The sequence below is a fragment of the Poecilia latipinna genome, unplaced genomic scaffold (genome assembly GCF_001443285.1).
Source record: "Poecilia latipinna isolate Pla-1442-1.1 unplaced genomic scaffold, P_latipinna-1.0 Scaffold1150, whole genome shotgun sequence".
In the NCBI taxonomy this organism is placed as follows: Eukaryota; Metazoa; Chordata; class Actinopteri; order Cyprinodontiformes; family Poeciliidae; genus Poecilia; species Poecilia latipinna.
The window spans coordinates 98,649-122,473 of NW_015113766.1; the positions used below are offsets into that span (position 1 = coordinate 98,649).

Here is a 23,825-nt window from a genome sequence, read left to right on the forward strand (position 1 = left end):
GTTTGCCGCCATCAACAACGTTTGATATTTTTGGGGGGTAAAAAATACGCTTCATGAATAAAATATGCTTTCTTTGCAACCACTGAATACTACCAGAGAACATTTATGAATAAAAGACTAGCTGTAAAATAATAACAGGATTCCTCACTTCTTCAGCCAGTGACTGAAGGAAACTGCAGGATGGAGAACATCTTTCTCACCTCTGCAGCGAAGCACTTCTGCTAATTGGCTGCATTTTACAAAGTCAATGTAATGGCTTTTTGGTCACTAAGTTAAATAGTCTGTGCTGTTAAAGAGCATCAACACTGCCGACATCCTGCTTAATCACACAGAGCCACCAGTTAGGAGCCGACTCCCAGCTGGGAGCGTCTGGAGATGGAAATACGCTTCGACTCATTGTTCATCTGTTATCTGGAACTAAAGCCAGATTATTGAAAACAATCCCTCATGTCAGTCAGATTTAATGGCTGCTAATACATTTTTACCGCTACGTTTTCTCCTGTGTGGAGATGTGTAACGTGAACTCACTGCTGAGATCTCAGGTGTTTGAGATCTAAAAATAACTCGACCAAAATAGAAGTATTTAATCATTTCCCACCTTTCATGCAACTTCTTAAACAATTCGACTGACAAGGAAATAAATCTGCTACCTTGAGAAAAACAAAAAAAAACTAGAAAAGCAAGCAGTTATGAACATGTTCCAAGTCCAACCCAGCAAGAGGAAAATTTATGAAAAATACAAAGTTTGTCTGTAAATTCTCACAATATTGGCAAAGACAGAGTTTCATGACAGAAGAACTATGTGAAAATCCCACTTTTGAAAATGAAAGTCAGAATTCCCATTTTGGGAGTGAAAACAGAATTTAATAAACTCCTTAATAATCTATCCTGTGTCCAAAACGTCTCAAAATATTCAGAGATGAGCGTTTTAAATATAGAGCAGACAGGACTTTAATGATGCACCAACAAAGAGTTTGTGTAAGGCAAACATCTGAACTTTGATCAAACTCAGAGTTAGCCGTCACGCTCCATATGGATTCATACAAATAAGAACATTTCTGGACAGCAAGCAGTGCACAACATGTCACTGGAATTGTCCAAGGATTGATGGAGATCCATATATTTCACAAGGGTTGAATAAATGTCGTCTTACTGATCAGTCAGTATGTGGTGCGTTCCTAACAACCGTCGCCAGTTTCAGAACAATGTGACCCTTTTTCTTGTTCTTTCAAGAGATTTAAATGAGAAATGTTGAGAATGCAGCCCATCCATCTGCATGCGGCCTGGAATCATTCAGCCTTGACATTTACAAGTGCAAAACGCCGAAGTTCGCTCGCACATTTAGAAGCCGACATGAAGGCAGGATAACAAATGAGCACGTCGAGCGACTCTGTCCACCGCGGTTCGCTGCTCAGACCTACTCCAGCAGCTGGAGAGGGAATGAACAGGAAAGCCCATTTCTGAGAGCAGAAACAGAAGAACGTGGCAGAAAGCTGAAAGATTTATTGTGTTGTGATAGAAAACAACTTTATGTAAAAAAAAATAAATAAATTCCTGTAAATCTGAGCAGGTTGTTGGTTTAAATTAGCTCCAAGTATTCATCCCCTAAACTGGCATGAACATGGTGGATCTGTTTGGGTGTCGGCACTAATTTCCAACTGAGCCGTTTGATTTCCGTTGCTTTATCTCGGCTTAAGGCAATAAAAGTCAGGATCTTTCAATGTCAGAGCCATCAGCTCATAAAGCGCAGCGGGGACGAAGGAGGCTGCCAGTCATCGGGCGTTCGCTGAAAGCTCCTACTGCACTGTCTGGTGGTGAAGGTGATGTGCGCTCAGTGCTTCTTAATGAGCGCTTGGCTCCGGTCTTCTAGGAAGGGAGCGAAGCGAGGAGCTGCTCTGGTTCTGTTCGCCCGAGGCAGGAAGCGCCAACATGGCAGAATGAACATTAAGAATTGATGTTTCCATCTGGAAGATCTGGAGATGAGAGAGGAGCTGATAACAATCTGCTCATTTAAATCCACGATTATACGCCGAGACATGATATGGAGACCGACGAGAGGAGGGAGCGGAAATTTAGAGACTTCCTGTTTCAGAGCCGATGGAGAACCTGAAGAACGGAAAAACGGATCAAACGCAACTAAATGCGAGCAGACGGGTCAGAACCAGGCTCTGGTTCTGGTTAGGGCTGAAACCATAATCAGGTTAATGGTGATTAATCAATTATTGAAATCAACTTATTTAGTCATCGATTAATCTGGAGTATACAGACTCTATAAAAACTCATTTGTTAAAACACAATGATAGCAATAACCAACCCAGAACTGTTCAAAAATATTTTACAGTTAAGTGAAAGATAAATGTCCTATTAAGCACATTTTCCTATCAAACTGATGGGAAAATTGATTATTGGACTAATCAGTACAATCAATAATCACCTAGACTGTATTAATGTGAAATCAAATTTGAACTTTTCACATTAGTGGTAGAAAAATCTTTTAGCTGGAGAAGCATCCTTTGGTAAAATATCAAACGTTCACTACAGCAGTGGTTCCCAAACTAAAAGTGACAGAGGACACAGATATGGGAAGTGTGGAAGCCTCTACTGTATCAAATTGACTTAGGAATAACAGAGAGTTGGCCATTCTAAGGTAAAAACCCAGCGCATAGTGTTCATGTTTTGTTTTTGTTTTTTTCATCCAGACGGCTTCCCGCGCCCCCCCTGCAATGACATGGCGCTCCCCCTAGGGGGCGCGCCCCACAGTTTGGGAACCTCTGCACTAAAGGAATGTTTAATTTCAGGAAAGAAAATTATAATTTTCTTATTTAAAAATGGAAATTATTTATTTATTTATTTGTATCTTCTAATGTATCTCTATTGTTGTATAAAAAGGGAAGAAGTCCTTCAGTAAATAAAACTAAAGAATGTGCCAATTTTTATCCAATTAATTGTTAGAATAAAGATTATGACGCAGCTTTTATTGGGGTTGCGCTGATTGGTGATGTCAGCAGCGGCTGCGGCGCCGGCTGGGTGACCTGCCAGCGTACAGTACGGCTCTCTGCAGCTGATGTTTTATTCAGGCACCAAACACTGGAAAGTTTTCTGCCTCTGTATGAGAAAGCAGGGAATCCCAAACATTAACATTCAGCAGCAGCTGGAGAGGCGGCCAGAAACGAACCAGAGCAGAAAATGCGACACGATCAGACTGCAGCTCGCTGCATTTAACAAGGTTTCTGTCTTTTGGTTGGAATTTACAACAAATTTAAATTTGTTTTGATGTATTTTATTTGGATTTTATACAAACGTGGAACATGATGGCAAACTACAACCATAAAGTTTGGCCCAGAACATCTTCTGGACAGCGTGTGTTAAATCACACTCAGTAAGGCTTCATTTAAACCCAGACTGGATTATATTCAGAGGGTTGAACGAAACTGCAAGCCACACTTCTCAGATTTTCAGCTGGAGAAAATGTTAGAGAAACACGTTTCTCCATCCATCACATTAAGGTAACGGGGTTGGGCTTCACTGGGGTTGCTAGGTGACGGAGCGGAACTCTGCAGGGGTTGCTAGGTGACGGAGCGGAACTCTGCAGGGGTTGCTAGGTGACGGAGCGGAACTCTGCAGGGGTTGCTAGGTAACGGTGCAGCAACACTCAGAAGATTTTTTAAAGTACTAATTTTTCAGAAACCAAAGAACATGACCTTATTGTCAAAAAACGACTGGGTGTTTTTAAGCGTTTAGTTTGTGTGTAGCAGACGTTGAGACCCAAATGGAAGAAGAAAGACATGGAAATGTGAATTTTCCTCTTTAACTCTTGGCTAAATGCAGCTCGTGTTTTCTAATACAGAAATCTAAATCATGTTTTTATCCTTTTGTCTCAATAAATAAAACATGCAAAAGCCTTTTGAGGTTTTAGATCTACAAAGATTTAAACATTTATATTCTGCAAAAACAGTCTGACTATTAATTAAAATATTTTATGCTCAGTTTGTGGTTGAGCAGGTAAAATATTCTCAACCTTTCAGTGATTTTATTTTCTAAAAGTGTTTTATTTTTTGAATAATCTCTGTTTCAGTAAGGTTGGACACCCTGCTGCTCCATGTGTTGCTGTCGCACAGTGACGGGGAGTCGACACCAGACAGATATCTCTCTATTAAACCCTAAAACGGCGCTCTGCCTCCTCTTGGTCCTCCTCCATTATGGATGAGCAGGAGGACAGAGCGCCGCTCCTCTGGAGCCTAGGGGAGAAACGGGGAGGCGGGCCGCTGCAGCGCCGGCTTAAAGACAGAAGAGAGGAGGTGGGATGGGAACCAGGTGACAGGATGGAGCTCGTTAGCAGCGGCCGCCTCGCCCCACATCCTGATGAAGGAGCGGATTGGACGTTAGCTTCTGCTGATCTGAGTGGTGCCGGGCCGAACCGCAGCAGAGCGGAGCAAGATGTCTTTCCAAACTATTTAACGTCTACATCTCATTTCCTTGTAGGCCATTACAGTAAATCCACATTACAGAGCGCTGTCAGTGCCGCTCTGCCTCTCCTCACATCATGACCGGCTGGCGCGCACGCACGCGCACACACACACACACACACACACACACACACACACACACACACAAGCTGCAGAGCCATGGACACACTGCCATCTACGGGTAAAACTCACTGGCATTGAGGAGCGGTCCGTTCAGAACCGAGCAGAAACGGATTTCTGTTTCACATGAAGGTAAAAAAGCTTTGATTAAATCAACAAACTTAAACAAGATTAAACTATAACTAAATATTAAAGGAATATTTTATCTGCTGATGAAGTTTAGATCATCTGAGACAACGAGGAATCTGGATTTAATCTGGAGATTATTAATCTGACATTTCACGCTGGATTCAAACCGGACTCATCCGGCCGGATGAGTCCGGACCAGAACTGGTCGTTGATCTGGACCGCTCCTTCATGTGTGAAAACTCTGGTGTGGTCCAAACAACCAGACCAGAACCACTTCCCGGTCTGGTTCTGGTGTGAATCCAGACCGGTTTCGATCTGAACCAACTACAGGAAACAAACGTCTCTTTGGACCTCATGAGCCACCGTAGCCAGGCGTCATGGTAACGATAAGCCTACAGTGTTGCTAACGCTGCTACAGGTTCTGATTGGACTGAAGCTGCCAGCAGGTTGTGGGTCAGAACCGGCAGAATTTTCCAACACCGATCCGACAATGAAAACCAGCATCAGACGAGCCGATCAGGACATTTAAACTTCTATTCCAGTTTAAGTTCAGCAGAAATGCAGCAGGCGGGATCTCCAGGTTTGTTTACTTCCTGGGTCTGTGCTTTGTCCCGCCCCCTGGTCAATTCTGTCCAATAGGAGCAAAGATCGGAAAGTTCAGTTCATCTTCCTTCCCCCTTCCAAACAAAACTCTGCGTTGTTTGTTTAAACCTTCTGAAGTTTGTGGAGTTAATTTGACTTAATGTGATCCAGTCGGATGCTAATGGCGCCGGATGCTAATGGCGTCGGATGCTAATGGCGTCGGATGCTAATGCAACACATTCTGAATCCAATCATGCAGCAACAGCAGGAACAAGCAACTCTAGGAGTTCAACAACTTCCTGCATATGTTATTTAATCAACATCAGGGTCAATTAGGAGGAGATGAGAGCCACCCTCTGCTCCAGACGAGCTAATCACTGGAGCCCAAGTTTAATCAGTGCCACCTGCTCCTCACCACCAGAACCTGCCTGACCCAAACATCTGATCCGCTCAGAACCACCAGAACCGCCCAGAGCCAAAGGTCTGCATCGAGCTGCAAATCGCTCCAGCTGCCAGCGGAGGAGTCCTGCAGCTAGCGGGTAGCCGCTAGCTGCTAGCAGGACATTATCAGGTCACCTGACTGACCCATGTTAAACAAACACCAGGTCATCGTTAGACGCTGAACCTTCAGGAAACAGTCAGCAGCTTCTTCTCCGTATTCATTTTACACGATGAAGTTCAGAAGCTTTTCACACAGCGGAGGATGAAAAAACCGTAAAACTGAGCAGTACTTCTTCCTCCATTGTTGTCAGTCTTCATTGCTACAGATCAGTCCCAGCAGCCGCCGTATCGGCCAATCAAACGTCCCTGTGTTTGGATTATTCATTTAGAAACAGCAGATCGGGACGAGCAGCACTTCAGGGGACAGGAAGGCCAGACATGGAGGAAACGGGAGCGAAGGCAGACTCTCCCCGCAACATTTCAATCCCGCTGAGCTGCAAAGAAAAACACTTTTCATCCAAAATACAAAAGATCTTCGCAGGAAAACACTTTATTTATTTCTGTTGTTGGCAGCGCTGCAAAATTCAGAGAAACTAAAAAAAGAAAAAGTGGATTCTCTGAAAGACATCATTTAATCTCCTGCTTCTGATTTTAATCCAGGATGAATCTGAGCTGCAGTTTCTAAACATTCATGATTCATGGTGACCTTTGACCTGAAGCGCATGTCTGTTTTTAACGGCGACTTTTCAGTGGTGGGACTTGATCGTATTTTAATCAAAAACATAAATTGACATAATAAGCAACATTTTCTCTAAAAGAATGTAAATTGTTTTTAATCTGTATTTTAGGTGGTTCAGATCAGAGCAAACTGCTTTTCTACACATTCAGATTTAAAGTGTTTGGTTTGTGCGTCACCAGCTGCACCAGAAACCAGGAAAAAAGTTCAAACTCAGGATTTTAAATAAATTACAGTAAAATGTTAGCCTCCTTTGGAACCCATGTAATTAATAAGAGAAATCTAAATCGAACACAGCCGGTCATATTATTCCTCTGCAGTTAAAAATCAGAAGTGATGAGGAGCGTTAGGGGCTGAACATGTTTCCTTCATTTTCCAGCCAAAAGCAGGAATTATGAGTCCATCGTCTGTAAACCTGCTCATTACGGTGGTGATGATCAGGACTCGCGCTTCGTCCTGGTGATGCAGGCAGGTGCATGTAAATCGCCTGGTTTCTGGTGATTCATGCTCTGACTGTAACTGATAACAAGCCGCTGCAACGCGGCGTCATCAGTATGCTGGACGGCGGCGTGGCGCTCGGAGCCTCGTCTGCTCCCACAGGAAGCAGCAGGAATGAGGAGGAATCACGAGCGGGCCCTCAGAGACCCGGCTTATCTGCTGCTGCAGCGTTTGTCCAACAGATGAAGCAGCCGGTGGAGCAGAGTAAGAGGCTCCGCTGCGATCATCTCCTCCTCCGTCACGTTCATACGCCTCTGATGCTGCAGCAGAAAGACGCGACTGAAACGTCAGATTCTGTGTGTAAGACTGAAACCAGATGCAGAAATCCGCTTGATTAAACGTTTAGATGATCGCAGCAGAGAAAATGGACGACCCAGATCCGAGTAATAAAACATTTACTCAGATTCAAAGTAGATTTAAAAAGGAGGCAAAGAGGAAACATGGACTGGCCTAAAGAATGAGGATAATAACCAAAATGTGACAGAAATGAGCAAATGGGTCAGAAAGAAAAACGCTGACATAGAAACGGATTCGGTTCAGCTGAGACCAAAACACTGAAGACTTTATCATCCAGTTTCTGGTAGAAAGAAGATAAATCACACACAGGCCTGACGCAATAAGCAATAAATCAGATAATCACATTAAAACCAGCTCGATAACTTCCACTTACATGATTTATTGTTTTTCTCTTTCTACCAAAACTGGATGATAAAAATCTTCAGTCTGGTCTTTTGGTCTCAGCCAGCAGAGACTTCATGACTCGTTTCATCACTGCTTTGTTTATTTACTTTGGATATTTAAAATGTTCATTCGAATTTAAGGTTTATGTGTTTTTACATTATGATACCATTATTACCATCATGTTACTGGAAAATGGTCTCAAAACAACATTATTGGTTATCGTGATAATGTCCAGGTCGATGCATCGTCCAGAAACTCCAGTTACCATGTGGGCTCATTAGCAGGACGCTGCTGCTCTGCTCCTGCTGCGCTCTGGACTTTTAAACTGTAACATCCACATCTCAACAGATTCTCCTTCTCACCTTTAAACCTGCAGGCCTTCCACCGAGGCACAAGCTGCTCTTTAGCATACAAGGAGGATTACGGTGTTCGGAGAGCTACTCTTACCTCAGCACATAACCAACACACACACACACAGACACACACACACACACACACGCACACACACACACACACAGACACACACCCACACACCCAGACACACACACACACACACAGACACACACACACACACACACACACACACACACACACAGACACACAGACACACACACACACAGACACACACACAGACACACAGACACACACACAGACACACACACAGACACACACACACAGACACACACACACACACCCGCACACGCACACACACGCACACACACACACAGACACACGCACACACACACACACACACACACACACACACACACACACACACACACACCCGCGCGCGGCTCGGCTGGGTGTGAGCAGATAGAGATTTGCAGGTTTGCTGGTGGCTCTCTCTCTGCGACTCAAAGACCCCGCTGGGTTTCCAATGAAAAGCCTCCAAACAAGCGTGGATAGTTATCTGAGTAAGCCTCTAAATATTCATATCCAAATCCCAGCAGTGGCCCAGAAAGGAAAATAAAGCTCCTAATCAAGGCGAGACGCATCAGTCAGAGCAGATGCTGAGAGAAACTGTTCTGCACAACGCGGCGCTTCCTGAAACTGCAGCAGCAGGTTCACATCTGGGCTCCTTCTGGGTCGGGCCGCTCGGACCCGCCAGGGCACTGTGCTGCTGACCTTTGCAGAGCCAGTAATCAAACATCAATGTTTACCAGGGAAACGGCTCTGGACGGGACAAAAACAGACCATCAGCTTGAAATGTAGGATTTATTTCTCCAACTATCCAAACAGCGCCTCAGTTTTTGAAACAAACACCTGAAATCATCTTTTTTAAAACATAAAACCAGGTTTATAGAGATACAACATGTGAATTTAAAGTATTTTATCTTCTTTCCATGTTCAGTTTCAGGTCTATACAACTGAAAACAGCTGAATATTTTACAGTAGAAATAAACGTGCTAACCAGAGGGTCACCAACGCTGCCACCAATCGCCCTCCTCAGGATAAATACTCATCGTTCCTTTGGTTCGTTGTCAGATCCTCCTGTTAATTCCTCGTTTCTCTCTCTGTGATGAGTTCCTCCCCTCTGGATCCAGGTTTTACTTTTATTTGTCTTTTTTTTTAATGTTCAGGTTTTACTTGTCAGCCAACTCCAACACTGCATTTTCATTTTAGGTTCTCACAACAAAACAAACATTTTGTGAGAAATCAGGGCTTAAATAAATGGATTTCTAATGTTAATCGACTCGTACTTTGAGTTTTTATCGTATTTTTCATACTTTTCAGCGACGCTCTAATGTTTGAAATCTAAATTTCCCAGATAAACACAAACGCCGTCAGCAAAACGCTGAATATATTTAATGTCATTTCAGTTTCCTTGCTCTGTAATAAACTCAGCCGCAGTGCAGAGCTGGGTAGGAACTAGTTAACAGTTACTCAGTCGCCAGGCACACACTGTTAGTTGTGTTAGTTTGTTATTGAAGGAAACTGATTTTCGCTGTTTGTATAAATTACTGTCATTTTGCTCTTTAAAATGCCAAAATTTCCACTTAATTTTATGCTCCGTCTGTAATTTTTAAATATTAAATGATTGATAATTTGATCAGTTACTCAGAACTTTTTTACCAAATACTCTGTTGCTCTGAGGATAATCTCTGGGTGCTGCGGCTCCTCGGTCGCGTTTGTTTCACATTTTGTGCTGCAGCGGAGCGGATCAGCAGATGCTCCAAACCGTTTCATTATCAGCTCAGTGTGTCGCTGTGGCAGGAAACTAATCAGCTGGTTTTAATAAACACCTCCCTAAATTTCACACGAAGCCTGTAAGATCCTCGGCGTGGATTCTGAGAGGCGTCAGGCGTTAAACCGCTGTTTTTAACTTTCATAAAGAAAAACGTTTTTAAGTATTTATTAAATCTGTCTCCATGTTGTGACAGAAAATCTGCGAAAATATCTATCTGCTCCATCTCCCACCTGAAGAATGAACGGCTAACGACCAAAAGCAACCAATCAGAACTAGGAGGCGGGGCTTCGTGCTGTCAATCAACTCATGTACTCGCTGCTAAATGTACTAATGGCAGAGGAACAACTTATTACAGGAAAACTGCTTATCTGCTGTGATCGGTGGCTATGCTAACTATCCTTAGCATTCATGACAGGCTATGCTAGCTGCAACGTAGCAGAGAAAAGGGGGAGCGGTGACTGACAGCGCTAAGCCCCGCCTCCTGGCTCAGATTGGTTGTTTCTAGTTGGCACCGACAGAAAGCAGAGGAGCTCGATTATCCGTCTCATAAACCGTCAAACATTTAACAAATATGCTAGAAAACATTTAGAAAAGTTACTGCAGCTTTAAATTAAACAGACAAATTTAAATTTGACTTAATTTATTTGTTGAAATAAATAAAGCGAATTTACAGACAAATTCTGCACTTTAAAGAGCCAGCTGGACGTTTGTGGCTCACCACTTCATCACGTCGTCAAAGGAAAGACCTGAAAACCTCGACCGTCCTGAACCAGAGGAGAGAGCGGGCCGTAAAGTCCTGCAGGAACCGGAACCAGCCGGGTCCAGATAGGATCTGCATCAACTCCATCAGAGGTTTATGTGGTTTTAAGATGATTTTTTTATAATATTGACTGAAACTCAAATATTAATAACCTTAAATCTGAGAGCAGCAGAGCACACGGTCGGCCTGCAGGCACAGGAATCCAGAAACAACCCGAGACGAAAAGAGCTGCAGAGGAAACACCTGGAGGCTTCCAGCCTCCTCCATCCCTCCTTTCATCCATCCATCCATCCATCCATCCATCCATCCATCCCTCTTTTCATCCATCCCTCCATCCATCCATCCTTCCCGCTCCGCCTGCAGTCAGTCCCGGCTCGGCTCAGAGCCTTCGGGAGGTTCTGCTGTTCGGATGGAAACCAGCCGACGCTGCAGCAGATTTCAGGATGACATCACTTCCTGTTTCTCCTGCTCTGCTGCCATTAACCCAAAAGTCCAAACAGAAGAAATTCTGGAGAAAACTACCAGCTGCTTTATATAAAAACTGTTTATATTTTAAATCACATTAATGTGATTAGAAACTCATCATTTTTATATTATTTTTCCACTTTGAACATTATCCAAGTAGTTTAATATTACATTTTTTCATTTTACATATTTTATTGATAATTTATTTTAAATGAACTATTTTGTGTCCCAGAGATTACTTAAATCCAGTATGTCACTGACTGTATTTGATCATTTTTTATGTAACAGTCTAGATTTGGAAATATATATACATATATAAATATATGTATATATATTCTTTTATATATTTTAAACAAAAAAAATACATATATGTATATATTTATATTGCATATTTACAAAAAAAATTATATCTTGTTTCTTTTATTTAATATCTGTGTTTCTGTTATTTTCCAGCAGAACAGAAAATTTGTCTCTTTAAATGATCCTGATTTTAATACAGGTGATAATAATCCTGCTTAGAAATTTTTTTACAGAATCTATCGGCCTCTCATATGAAGAAAAAAATATATTTTCATGAACACAGGGAACATCTTTTTTCTTTTTATTTAACAGATTATGAAACAAAACTAATGTGTAAGATGAAAAGATCAAAAATGTGTTTAGAAGTTCAGCTTTTCAAGAACTGGACAGAAATCTCATTTATGTTGGATTTTAAATGTTGGATTTTAAATGTTGGATTTTAAATGTTGGATTTTAAATGTTGGATTTTAAATGTTGGATTTTAAATGTTGGATTTTAAATGCGGTGAATAAAAAGTTAAAATTTCTGTGTTGTTTTCCAGCTTCATGTGGTGAAAACGCCGCGGCTCCCAGCAGGTTCTGGAGCCGAACGGAGCCATTAAAATGTTCATTAACACCGGCCCGTCCAGGTGATGAGCTCCGTCACAGCCCCGCGGCGCCCACCTGGACGCACTGTTCAGAAACACACACACAGCGACCACCTGCTCCCACCTGTAGCAAACAATAGGTGATGTCGCCTCTCTGCTGCCAGGTGAGTAAACAGAATCTGAGGAATTAATTGCTGTATGCCACACACACACACACACACACACACACACACACTTTCGCTCAGTAAAGATGTCGGTTCTGTTGGAGTCCGACCTGAACGGCCAAACGATGCTCCTCGTTTTCTGATTCCTGCCGTCATTCAGGCTGTAAAAACTAATTTATAGAGCAAATATCTCAATCTCAATTAAGACAAAAGAAACTTACAAGCAAAGTTTCAGCAAGAAACAGGAGCCGCTTAAGTCAATAATTCATTAATATTGATGAAAGATTACCAGTTCCTCGGGCAGATTATTTTATTTGCAACACGGAAAAATGTGAAATAATCTGACTTTTTCCATCAATATTACGGAATAATTCACGTAAAAGAAGCTTCTCTGTCTTGCTGAAAAGCTACTTAAGTTACAGAAGAGTCTAGGCCAGGTACTTGGTGAGGCTTTGTGTTTTTGCAGTGCACATCGACCGGGACTCGTTACTTTCTGGGATGTAAATAACTTCGGACCGTCACAACGGCTTCGCTCATTTTTAATTTAGGCCGGCTGCAGCTCCCCCACGCCGCCTCTAGGGGGCCTGAGCATCGCCACCAGGTGCAGCATGTCGTTTAAATGTGCGTGTCTGCAGATTTATCCAGAAACCGCCAACATGCCTGCACACATTAGCTTCATATTAACCTCCCAACCCGCTGATGAGTTCCTCCTCCATGTTGACCCGTTACAGCAGAGCGGCGCTGAGGAACAGCTGACAGCCGCCGGCGCCGTTCGGACCGAGGGCGAGGCGGAGCGCGCAGCGCGGCAATAACCGCAGAGCCGAGTGTGTAATGAATAAGCTACAGGCCTGTTGGGGCGGCGGCGGTGACAAATGCCTCTCATCCACTCATTAGGCCAGAGGCAGCACAGAGCCAGCTTATTGGCTTTTAAATGGCCGTGTAATCCATCTCCTTACTGCTGATGAATACGACTCTGTCCACAGGGCGGGCGCGCGCGGGGGGCGGAGGCTGTTTATGGGCCAAACACAGTTAGCGCCTTCAGAGGCCGTCAACTTTCCTACTATGAAACTTTAATGTCTTTATTTCATGTGACAGACCGACAGCAGCTCAGTCTGAGGCGCAGAAGGAAAACTAAACGTTTCAAACTGCAGTTTTATTTTATCTTAATTTAATTTATGCCTCTAGTGCAGCACATTCAGAGGCTAACGCGGTCCAAGGTTTGATTCCCGGGTCATTCACTGCCCTAATTCCTGTCGAGCTTCTATTCAATAAAAAGACATTTACGAAAATACATTGCCATAAATATGACAGATTAAGAAAAATGCTAATTTCCATGCAGAGTCTCATAAAACAACCAAAACAAAACAACAACTTTAACACTGTTCTGTGTTTTCTAGGCACATAGTTCCATTTTATGGCATAATCAAGTAACTATGTTGCCTTCAGTTGTTATAAACATACTAAAAATATTAAATATGACCTGATTTAAAAGCTCCTCCCCTTCCTGAAGCTCCGCCTCCAGGAAGTCGTCCCAACATGGCTCCTCTTTAACCCTTTAACGTTTTTACCAGCGCTGCTCTGAGCAGCAGCTCCTATGATGAGCTCAGCTGGTTGCTAATTGCTGCTGGCTAGTCTGGAGGAGCAGAGTGGGGGAGGAGCTGCGGCTGGAGGCGGGGCTAGGTCCATTTTGCTCCGTCTCATCTGGAGCGCTGCAGCCGATTCTGAGCAGAGCAATCTGCCGAGATCTGGTGTTTCCTGTTAGGAAGCGACTCCCAGAGGAGCCGCCATCGGACGCCGCCGCGGTGACACGCCACCATGCAGTTACGGTGCCGCGGCTTTGAAACACCATCACCGTGGAGACAAACAGCTTTCCTTTGGAGGGCATTAGCAACAGGGAAGCCATGTTTCCACGCAGCAGCAGCTCTCATCTCCGAACACAGCAGAGAATTTCAGCTGCAGCTGATCCAGAATGCTGCTGCTGCTGGTCTGACTAAAACCACCCGGTTCTACATTCCTTCTCTCAGAGACTTTAAACTGCTGCTCATTTATAAATCACTGAACGGATTAAAGATCTGCTGCTGGATCGACCTGTTAGTTCTGGTTCTGCTCTGCATCCAGAACCAGAACCAAACATGGGTAAGCAGCTTTCAGCTTCTATGCACCACAGATCTGGAACAAACTTCCAGCAAACTGAAAAACAGCCGAAACTCTGAGCTCCTGAAAATCCAGACTAAAATCCCGATTACAGCCGATTTTGAACCATTAATGAAACTTTGATCAACATTCTGATGAAAATACGACGTTTCCTGGTTTTTCTGTTTGCTGTTTCTATAGTTTAGTGTGTTTACGATGTAAAGAACTCAGTTTCTCAAATGAGCCACAAAAATAAACCTGATTGATTTTCTAAACATTGTGCCAAAATAAAAATGCTTGAAGTCACAGAGCAGCGAATGAAGACGTCATGAAATCTCGACGCGTGAAGCTCACACGCAGACGGTCAAACAGGAATATCAATTACAATCAACAAACCAGCTGCTTTAAGAGCAGAGAGACGCAGAGACTTCCTCTCACACAGAAACAGTAATTATGTCCGTTCTGGGAGCGAAGGGAGCAGAGAGCCGTCTGAGCGGTTCTGACGGCGCTGCAGATGCGATCGCTCCAGCGCTCCGATCGCAGGGCAGCACAGAGGAAAACATCGCTCTGCATGATGTCTGCTCACACACACACACACACACACACACACACACACACACAGTCAGCGTGGCAGTCAGCATCAAAGCACGATGGACAGAGGCCCATCATTAGCAGGAGAAGACGGAGGCAGGAATCACTGAGACGCCGCTGAGGAGCTGAGAGACGTTACGACAGAGGAAAACCAGAACAACCCACAGATCCACACAGGTCCCACTGGTTTCCTGATTTTTACTGGTGCCAGTCCGATCGCTCCTGATCCTCACCAAACCGACCCGGGTCCAATGGGACACACAGGAGGTTCTGGTTCTGGACTGCAGAAACATTTAAACACTACGGAGCATTTCTGTTTAGTTTTTAGTGTAATTATCTTAGTTCACCAGAAATACAACAAAACTAACTTACAAGTTACTTTGTTTGTTTTATGCCCATAATTCCTTAATATTGATAGAAAACATTAAACTTAACTGATTAACTTATAACATGAAAACATGTCTTGTTATAGTGAGAATATTTTCCATCAATATTAGAGGATTGATAACTTAAAATCCTTCATCTTGCTGAAAACTTCCCTGTAAGTTCATTTTTTTCCTTTTAAAGTTGAACTGAGGTAGTTGCACCAGAAACTAGACACAAAAAAAGATTTTGTGTTTTTTAACTGAGTTTTTTAATATAAAGATGCCTGGATGTTTTTATTGTAATTATGTAAAGCACTTTGAAATGCCTTGCTGCTGAAATGTGCTAAATAAAATTTGATTGATTGATTAATTGGATTAAAATTCATTTCATTACTGGTGGGAACTGATTAAAAAGTTAGAATCGTTTCAATTATGAGGCCTTTTTTAATCAAAACCTATTGACAAAATGAGCAACATTTCAATTTAAAACCCATTTCTGCTGCTAAATTATTGAATAAACTACGTATGAGCTGGACAATAAATATATTTGTAGTTTTTAATCTTTTCTTCAGGTTCTTGGAGCAGAGTTCATCTTTTTCCAGATTCAGGAGCTTCATCAGAAATGTGGACGCTGACATTAGGATTTACTTTTTCTTTTCTATTTTTGCAGAGAAGCTGACTATTTACACAGGAAATGGAGGCTGGAGGTGGTGCACCAACAATAACCTTCCTGTGTGAAACACAGACTGACAGTAGAGAAGAAAATTTACCAAAATATCTATAATTTAAACCCAAAGAAAACATCTTTACTGGACTTTATTGGGGCTGGACAGAAAGGTTGGTTCCCTTCAGAGAACCGACTGATCCTGAATAAAAACCAGAAGAGACCAAATCAAAAATCCAGAACCGTTTCTTTAATGTTTATAAAAATATTTCCAAAGTTTTCCAGGCTGAACCGTTTCCCTCCGACAGAAACTCCATTAACCAGGTGAAAAACAACACAAGTGACCAAAGCCAATATTTCTTTTGGAAATTTGTAGGCAGCTGATATTGCTGTGCAATAATAGAAGGATTTATAGACATAAAAAACACATTAACATGACAAAGGTCTGCAGAGCTCATTACTGCGCTTTCACAAAAACAGACAAAAAAGCAGCTCACAAACACATAAACCCTTGAAGCGACAGCGATAACCGCTCTCCCTTCGCTCCCCCAAAATGCAATTAACTATTATGTGTCCCGTTGTAATCTGCCGTGTTCGTTTTATTTCCCCCCTTTAAAAGCAGCGGCTTATCTTACTGCTCTTCACACGGAGCAGCGCTTCTGTCCCCCGGCAACGCAAACACAAAGTCAAAGTCGAATCTCAGCAGCACTTCAAGGCCGACGGCCGTCAGGCTGAGGAATTACTGCTGCGCAGAAATAACTTCAGATGTTTGGCCGAAAACAGCCGCATTTTCACCATGTAATTTATTCATTTTTAAATGTCAAAGTCTCAAGAAAAATAATTAATTAGTAAGCTAAATGTTTAAAACTAAGTAATTAGCTATCAGCTAGCTAAACATTTTGATTTGAGTCATTTAGCTACATATTTACCTGTACAGCTAAATATTTAGCTGAACAGGTAAATATGCATCTCCAAACTAAATATTTACCTCACATAGCTAAGTAGTTAGCGCTGAGCTAGCCAAATAGTTGGCTTACTTAGCACTGAGCTAGCTAAATAATTAGCTTAGTTAGCCCTGAGCTAGCCAAATAGTTAGCTTAGTTAGCACTGAGCTAGCTAAATAGTTAGCTTAGTTAGCTCTGAGCTAGCTAAATAGTTAGCTTAGTTAGCACTGAGCTAGCTAAATACTTAGCTTAGTGCTGAGCTAGCTAAATAGTTAGCTTAGTTAGCACTGAGCTAGCCAAATAATTAGCTTAGTTAGCACTGAGCTAGCTAAATAGTTAGCTTAGTTAGCACTGAGCTAGTCAAATGTTCAGCGATTTAAAGCAGGAGTTAATGAAGAGGTTTGGAAGACCAGGCTTTTACTTTGGTAGTCCACTTCTGGTTATCAGAAAGTGAATTAACATTTTAACCAAATGTTTTGCTCCGAGGTAAATATTTAGCTTCAAACTAAATATTCTTTTTTGACAGTGTAGTTTCACAAACGGATTATTGAAAATCCTGTGACTGAACTGATGAGTTGAAAGTTCATTTATTCTGCGTTTATCTGTGGGATTTTCTGGAAGCGAACCGGACCAAACATCTGATTTCTGGTCGGGGAGACATGGAGGAAGGAGGAGTAGAAAGCGTCTTACCGTCATTGCCTTGGCTCCCTTCTCTCTTGAGCATCTGAACGGCGCCGACATACTTCTTCAGCTGGACCTTCAGGACTTCGTTCTCCCTGAAGAAACAGGAAAGTCTCAGAAAGCTGTAAACAAAATGCAACGTTTAAAATCCCTCATCTTCTCCCCAAACGGACTGAATTAGGTTTCCAGTTTGAGACAAAGCCGTTCAAACGAGTTCATTTCTACGGTAGAAGCAGCAACTAGCCCTGTTTTTGAAGGACAGTTTTGTTTACAGACACTTCATATTTCTTTTTTTTTTTTTTTGGATTTTCAAAATGTTTTCCAGCTCCGGTGTTAATCACCCCAGATTTACCGTCCAGCTGACTTTGTCATGGTGAAAAGAAAAGTTCTGTTTCTGCTGAGATAAATGTCTTTTATTCATCAGGTTCTGCTTGATGAATGTTGATTTTTTTTAACTTTCTTTGTTGAATATTTGGTGAACAATCCACAGGCGGAAAAGCGTCTCTTTGTGCTGGGAATAAATAAAGTGCTGAAAGTTGTTCAGAGTTTTATGTTTTCCAAGCAGCAGCAGGTGAAGCCCAGGAAACGGCCGGTGGCTCTGAAGTCCTGATTATCTGAGGTGAAATGTAAATGTGGGAGCAGGACACGGAGACGGCGGTCGTCTCATAGCGCCATCGAATCAATCACAGCGGCGGAGCGGCTTTGTGGCGCCGCCGGTTAAATTTAACCGCCTCTGTCTGGCTCCACCCCCCGGCGCGGCGCGGCCGGACTCGGCTGCCCTGCTTATCAAACTCTTTTCACCGCCAACAAAAGGAGAAGCGGCGGCTGGCAGGAAGCCGGCGAGTCCAGCATGACGAGCTCTCAGAGAACCGTTATCAGAACGGCGGCGGCCCAGGCGCTTCCCGGGCCGGAAACCATTACTGTGTGTTTTTACTGACACCAGAACACACACACACACACACACACACACACACACACACACACACACTCTGATTCTACCGATCCGGTCCAGTGTTCAGGTAATTTTAGCTGCTGGACCTTTAAAATCAATCATCACTCCATTAAAGGGGCAGTGTTATGTGTTTTACAGTAACTGTTACCTTCAGCTGCCATAAAATGCTTTAGCTTTATGTCAAAAATGACTGAAAATGTCAGGAAATTGTTGAGCTACATAATAAAACAAAAGGAAAATAGTTTTGTCTAGTTTTTCCAGTAGTAATGCAGTAAACCACTGAATACCACAGCTTGGGTCCCAGTATGATTCATCCATCATCTGCTAATAGTGGAGCATTCATCAGCCTTACAGTAAATATTACAGTAAATCATGTTTGTTTAAAGGGATAGTATTAAGTGTTTTATGGGTGTATATTCCAAATACATTTTTTTTTCTAGAAAATGAAGAGAATAATCTCAAAACACCAAACGCCACCAGAGAGCGCTACATCTCAAACACAGGAGGTTTAATTAAATGTCTCCTTAAGGAAACGTGACCTTCAAGAGCCTAGTCAAAGGTTTTCATTTTAATGATTATGTAATATCATCATCATGTTGGTTAATTTGGATGGGATGAATCTTCTTAAAGGGGCAGTAGCATGTTTTCCAGGCACAGTTATACTTTATAACATCAGTTATAAAATGTTAAACACATCAAATATGACTTAAAATAAATTTGACTTTCTGATTTAATGTCTTGAAATTGGACCTCTGTCTCTTTAAAAGCTCCTGCTCTTCCTGAAGCTCCGCCTCCAGGAAGTCATCCCAACATGGCTCCTCTAGTAACCCTTTAACATTTCTACCAGCGTCGCTCTGAGCAGCAGCTCCTATGAGGAGCTCAGCAGCTGTTTGCTAATTGCTGCTGGCTAGTCTGAAGGATCTGAGTGGGGGAGGAGCTGCGCCTCGAAGGCGGGGCTAGGTCCACCCAGGCGTTTAGCAGCTGAATGGTTGCCATGGTGAATCATATGCAACTCTAAAGAAGTTGAAAGTAGAAACATGCCCTTCCCCCACATGTTGCTGCACAATGGTCTGGAAGATCACAAGGAATAAAAAATAAATACATCAGCTGATTGGGAATAATTGGAAGAAGAGTCTTCCTTTAAATATGAAACATGTTTAGTGCAACTGTTATAAAGACCATTTGCAGCGTCATGATTGGATGAAATCTGTCCAGAGGATTTCATCCAATCTTGAACCGAACCATCAGAGGTTCGGTTCAAGCTGCTGCATCGTCTCTGCTGCGACGGGAAGCTTTGGGTCCAGAGGGAGGAACACACGCTGCTAGTGGAGCGTTACTTTAACCAGGAACTCCTCCGTTTGTTCAGCAGGGAATCGTTTATTCAGAACTAAACGCTTCTCTGAACCAAACAATCCAGAACATACAGTTGCTCTCTCAGGTTACGATGCGGCGAATTAACACATTTTACTGAATTATTGATGGCTCTGATACGACAAAGAGGCTTTCAGCTGATGTAATGGGCCGGGCTTCTCCATTATTCAGCACAGAAACAGCCGCAGCCGGGACGAACAAGCCAAATGTTTTCACCTCGTTAGGTTTACTGTGTCAACCTCAGTTCTCCGCTGAATATCAATCACAACCCAGGAATTATGGGCTGATTCCTGATCCACGGTGGATTCAGTTGATCTGTGGTGAAAACAGCTGACATGATGGCAGGAGTTTTATTTACATCCCAACGTAAAAATCCAACTCTATAGGAACATCTGAGGAGGTTCTCCTAGACAGCTGCACTGCAAAACACAAAATATCACCAAGTATTCTGGTCTGGATCTCAGTCCACTTGAAATGAGACGAAACTAACTTATCAGTAACTTGTCAGAAAGGAGCTTGTTTTAAGTCAATAATTCCTTAATATTCCTTAAATAGTTATGATAATCTGCCAGTGCGGTCCCCGACGCTGCTCTCCAGGGTGAATTCACACCAGGAACGACTTTGGTTCAGACAAAAAACTGATTTCATCTGTTTGGTGCGGTTTGATTTCACATTGTGCTTTTTTTTGCAAACAGAAAATAAAAACAAAACGGGATCGCTCACCTTTAAAATCAGGGATTTCACAACGTCTGCACTGCAGGGCTGCAAGCAATGATTATTTTAGTTATTGATTAATTGGCTATTCTGACGATTAATCGAGTGGAATGATTTGCCACATTTTGCAGATTTTTCAATCTGCAGGTCAAACTTTCTGCATCTGCAACCCAATCGGTGAGGATCGGATCAGGAACTGAAGGGAAACTCGTCCCTCAGAAGCAGAAATACAGAAACTGCAGAGCGGGAAGCGATGTGTGAGTTCAGCAGATAAATGTTTAGTCTGAAAGCTCGGAGTGTAAAGGTTAGCAAAAGGTTTGAAGGCGGGAAATATTACAGAGAACAAGGTCCCAGGAGGAAGGCAGCAGCTAGCGTAGCCACAGTAATTACTGCGTTTGTCTTTATTTCCCTGCATCTCTGCAGGATTCTCTGCGCTCACAAGTCGTCTTCATTTGCAATAAACTGGCTGAACCGCCGTTGTTCAGGTGAGCAGCCGGTAGAGGCAGAACGACGCTCCAGAGGCCAATTTACAGCCAAACGGCCCAGAAAAAACTCAAATAAATAAATATTTAAACACCATTTCAGTTTATTGGGTGCAGCTCTGAATGTTAAACAGATCAGAGGAAACGAGTTTGTTTAGGTTCTGCTGTCCCTGAACAACCCGAAGTTGGGCAATTATCATTTTTATCATTTACCCAGAAAATTTCTTAGAAGAATTTAGGTTTTTTGTTGTCATGATAAATTTCAGTTATTAATGGTAAATAAAAAAAACTCAATGTTTACAATTAAATGTGTTGTTTTTGTTATTTTTCCCCACTACATATTTTCAATACATTTGAAAATATGATTAAATCTGCATGTTGGCTATGTATTCTTAATATTTTTATGTTTTTTATTTAAAGGAAAAGCTGGGCAGCTAAGCTAACACTGGTCATTTAAATTACAGAATTTTATCCACAAACTGATTTTAAATACAAACTGATCTAACTCTTTTTCTCTGTCATAATTTAATCAGAATCTCTACATTGTTTTAATAGAAAAATAGTTTTTTGAATGATAAATTGTTTCCGACCCTAAAATGGGTCAAAGGTCAAACCTGATCATCATGGGAGAAGAAGTGGAGCTGGTTGAGGAAAATAAATACGTCGGTATTTAGCTGAACAACTGGAGAAACAAACAAAATTAATAAAATTATGAGTAACTATGACCATCCAATTCATAAAACGTAGAGAAACAGTCAGAGGCTTCTTCAAATACGTTGTAATACAGACTGCTACAGGAGATCCTTCCTGCCCACAGTCATCATCTACAGTAACTCTGTAATTAAATGATACAAAAACATCTAGTTTCCCTTCAGGGTCAATAAAGGATCAATCATTTTAACGAAACCTGAAACCGGCTTCTAGTCATCAGAAACAGTTTCTGTGCAGCAGCTGGACAATCAGATCCTCTGAAGGACCCTTTCATAATCATAATCATCATAATAATAATAATAATAGTAACAATTCAAGGTTACTGAGATTTTCTGCTCATGACTGAAGTTTGTTTTCTTGCTCTGGTTATTTTTGTGTTGTGAAATTCAAAGCTTTGTCTCTTTTCAGTTTTGTAAATTATAAACAAAGTAATATGAACTGATGCTGATAAATCATATTATGGTTTCCAATAATAACTGGCCTTTAATAGTAAATTTCCCAAAGCAATCGCTGGCGGCTCCACTAAACGTTGCAGTCAGTGAGATGATGGAGTAAAAATCGGTTTATTCTCAGAGTTTCCCAGGAAATGTGGATGATGCTTTAATCATCACAAACATTCCTACAGAACCACCAGAACTGCAGCAGCGGCTGCATCGGGTCTGAATACTTCTGGCCCGGTCAGAACCGCAGCTTTAGCGCCAGGTTGCAGGTACAAAGCAACGGTTGACTCAGAAACACAACGATGCATCTCTGCAGCTCAATCCTCTCCAAATCTGCAGATCAACCTCCTGCAAACTGATAAAACTGTAATAAACATCAATAACTGGATATTCTGGTTCTAATTTAAGTTGAAGCGCCTCATTTTACTTTCAAGCTGCATTTTTAGCTCTAAATGAGATGGAAATCTAAATCCAGGGGGGATTATTGTTCTTGGTTGTGCAGATTGTCATCACAAGCAGCAGCAACAGTGATGCAACCAAATGAAATAAAATATATCTCATTTCCTGCAACTTCCAGCAATGTTAGAGCAGTTCACCGAGCTGTAAATCAAGCTTAAGCAAGAAAAAAATAAATAATTTTTATCTGCTTCCTTCCATCCTGACAAGGTCGGTGAGAGAAAACCAACTGGATGAAGCTTTCAGCTCGACTCAGCACATCAACGCCTGCACAGGCTCAACGTTAAACCAAATCCTTCAGGCAGCTCTCCTTACAAAACCTGCAGAGATAAATGACCTCAACTCAAAGATATTCCAATCTAAAGCCAACAATTTAGCAATTAATCCTATGAAAAGCAACATCAAATTCAGTTTTAGTTCTCAAAGAATCGGACTTCAGTTTCAGGCTCACAGCGTCAGAAAAGCAGAAACATATAAATTTAGAGGAAATTAAATAAAGTACATATTCTGTTTTTGTTTTCCAGCAGAGCAGCTGATTTTCCACAGCAACTGTCTGGAGGAGAAACCGTCTCTGTAGCGCCGCCCTGCACTTAAGAATCGCGATTCTCATTGATTATAATTCAGAGTTGATTTTAAAACCCTCCAAAATTTATTTATTTTTTTCATCCATTTTCTGTCACCCTTGTCCCTTAGTGGGTCGGGGGGGTTGCTGGTGCCTCTCCAGCTAATGTTCCAGACGAGAGGCGGGTCACCTTGGACAGGTCGCCAGTCTGTCGCAGGGATGATTTTTATTTATTCATTTTTTTTATTTATTCATTTATTTATTTTTGTTAAATTTTTAAAAAATCCTTCATTTTGTAACTACGTACGGTTTGGCGTCGCCATGGAGACGGTACAGGAACGTACGCAGGCGCCTAAAGTAACGCAAAAAACAGGAAACCACAAGCGATTCCGTCTTCGTTGAAGAAAATATTTGGACTCTTTTTGGTTTTTACCTGAATTCCCGGGAAGAAAACTGTGCTGGACACGAGCTTCACCGAGTTCAAAGTTCGCAAAATGGAGAACTTCTGAAACACTGCTATTACAAGAAGCTAAGCTATAGCTAAACCATGCTACGCCATTCCCTCCGGTACTGAGCTCCGAGAGGCGAGCTGTGATTGGTCAGAAGGTTGTGGGTGTGGCTTATATAAAAAAAAAAGATCTCT

The 23,825-nt window shown here is 42.1% G+C and overlaps 1 protein-coding gene and 1 long non-coding RNA gene across 3 annotated transcripts in view; both read right to left on the reverse strand.

Moving 5' to 3' along the window:
• Positions 1–2,945: 2,945 nt before the first annotated feature.
• The window catches only part of snx29 (sorting nexin 29), a 50,793-nt gene continuing 29,913 nt past the window's right edge, over positions 2,946–23,825 (reverse strand). Inside the window, exons 14-15 of one of the 2 annotated variants that reach the window (XM_015052972.1) lie at positions 17,504–17,589; positions 2,946–3,103 (exon numbers count right to left, since the gene is read on the reverse strand). In XM_015052972.1, coding sequence (XP_014908458.1) covers positions 2,961–3,103; positions 17,504–17,589 — 229 coding nt within the window. In that variant the 3' untranslated portion in view covers positions 2,946–2,960. Of the gene's footprint in view, positions 3,104–15,731; positions 15,952–17,503; positions 17,590–23,825 lie in introns of those variants that run through there. The other variant, XM_015052971.1, reaches the window with a different exon arrangement.
• Positions 22,571–23,764, reverse strand: LOC106960059 (uncharacterized). The gene is made up of 2 exons (XR_001427488.1): positions 23,616–23,764; positions 22,571–22,940 (listed from the first exon to the last, which is right to left on the reverse strand). It is a non-coding gene; the product is annotated as an uncharacterized LOC106960059 (long non-coding RNA).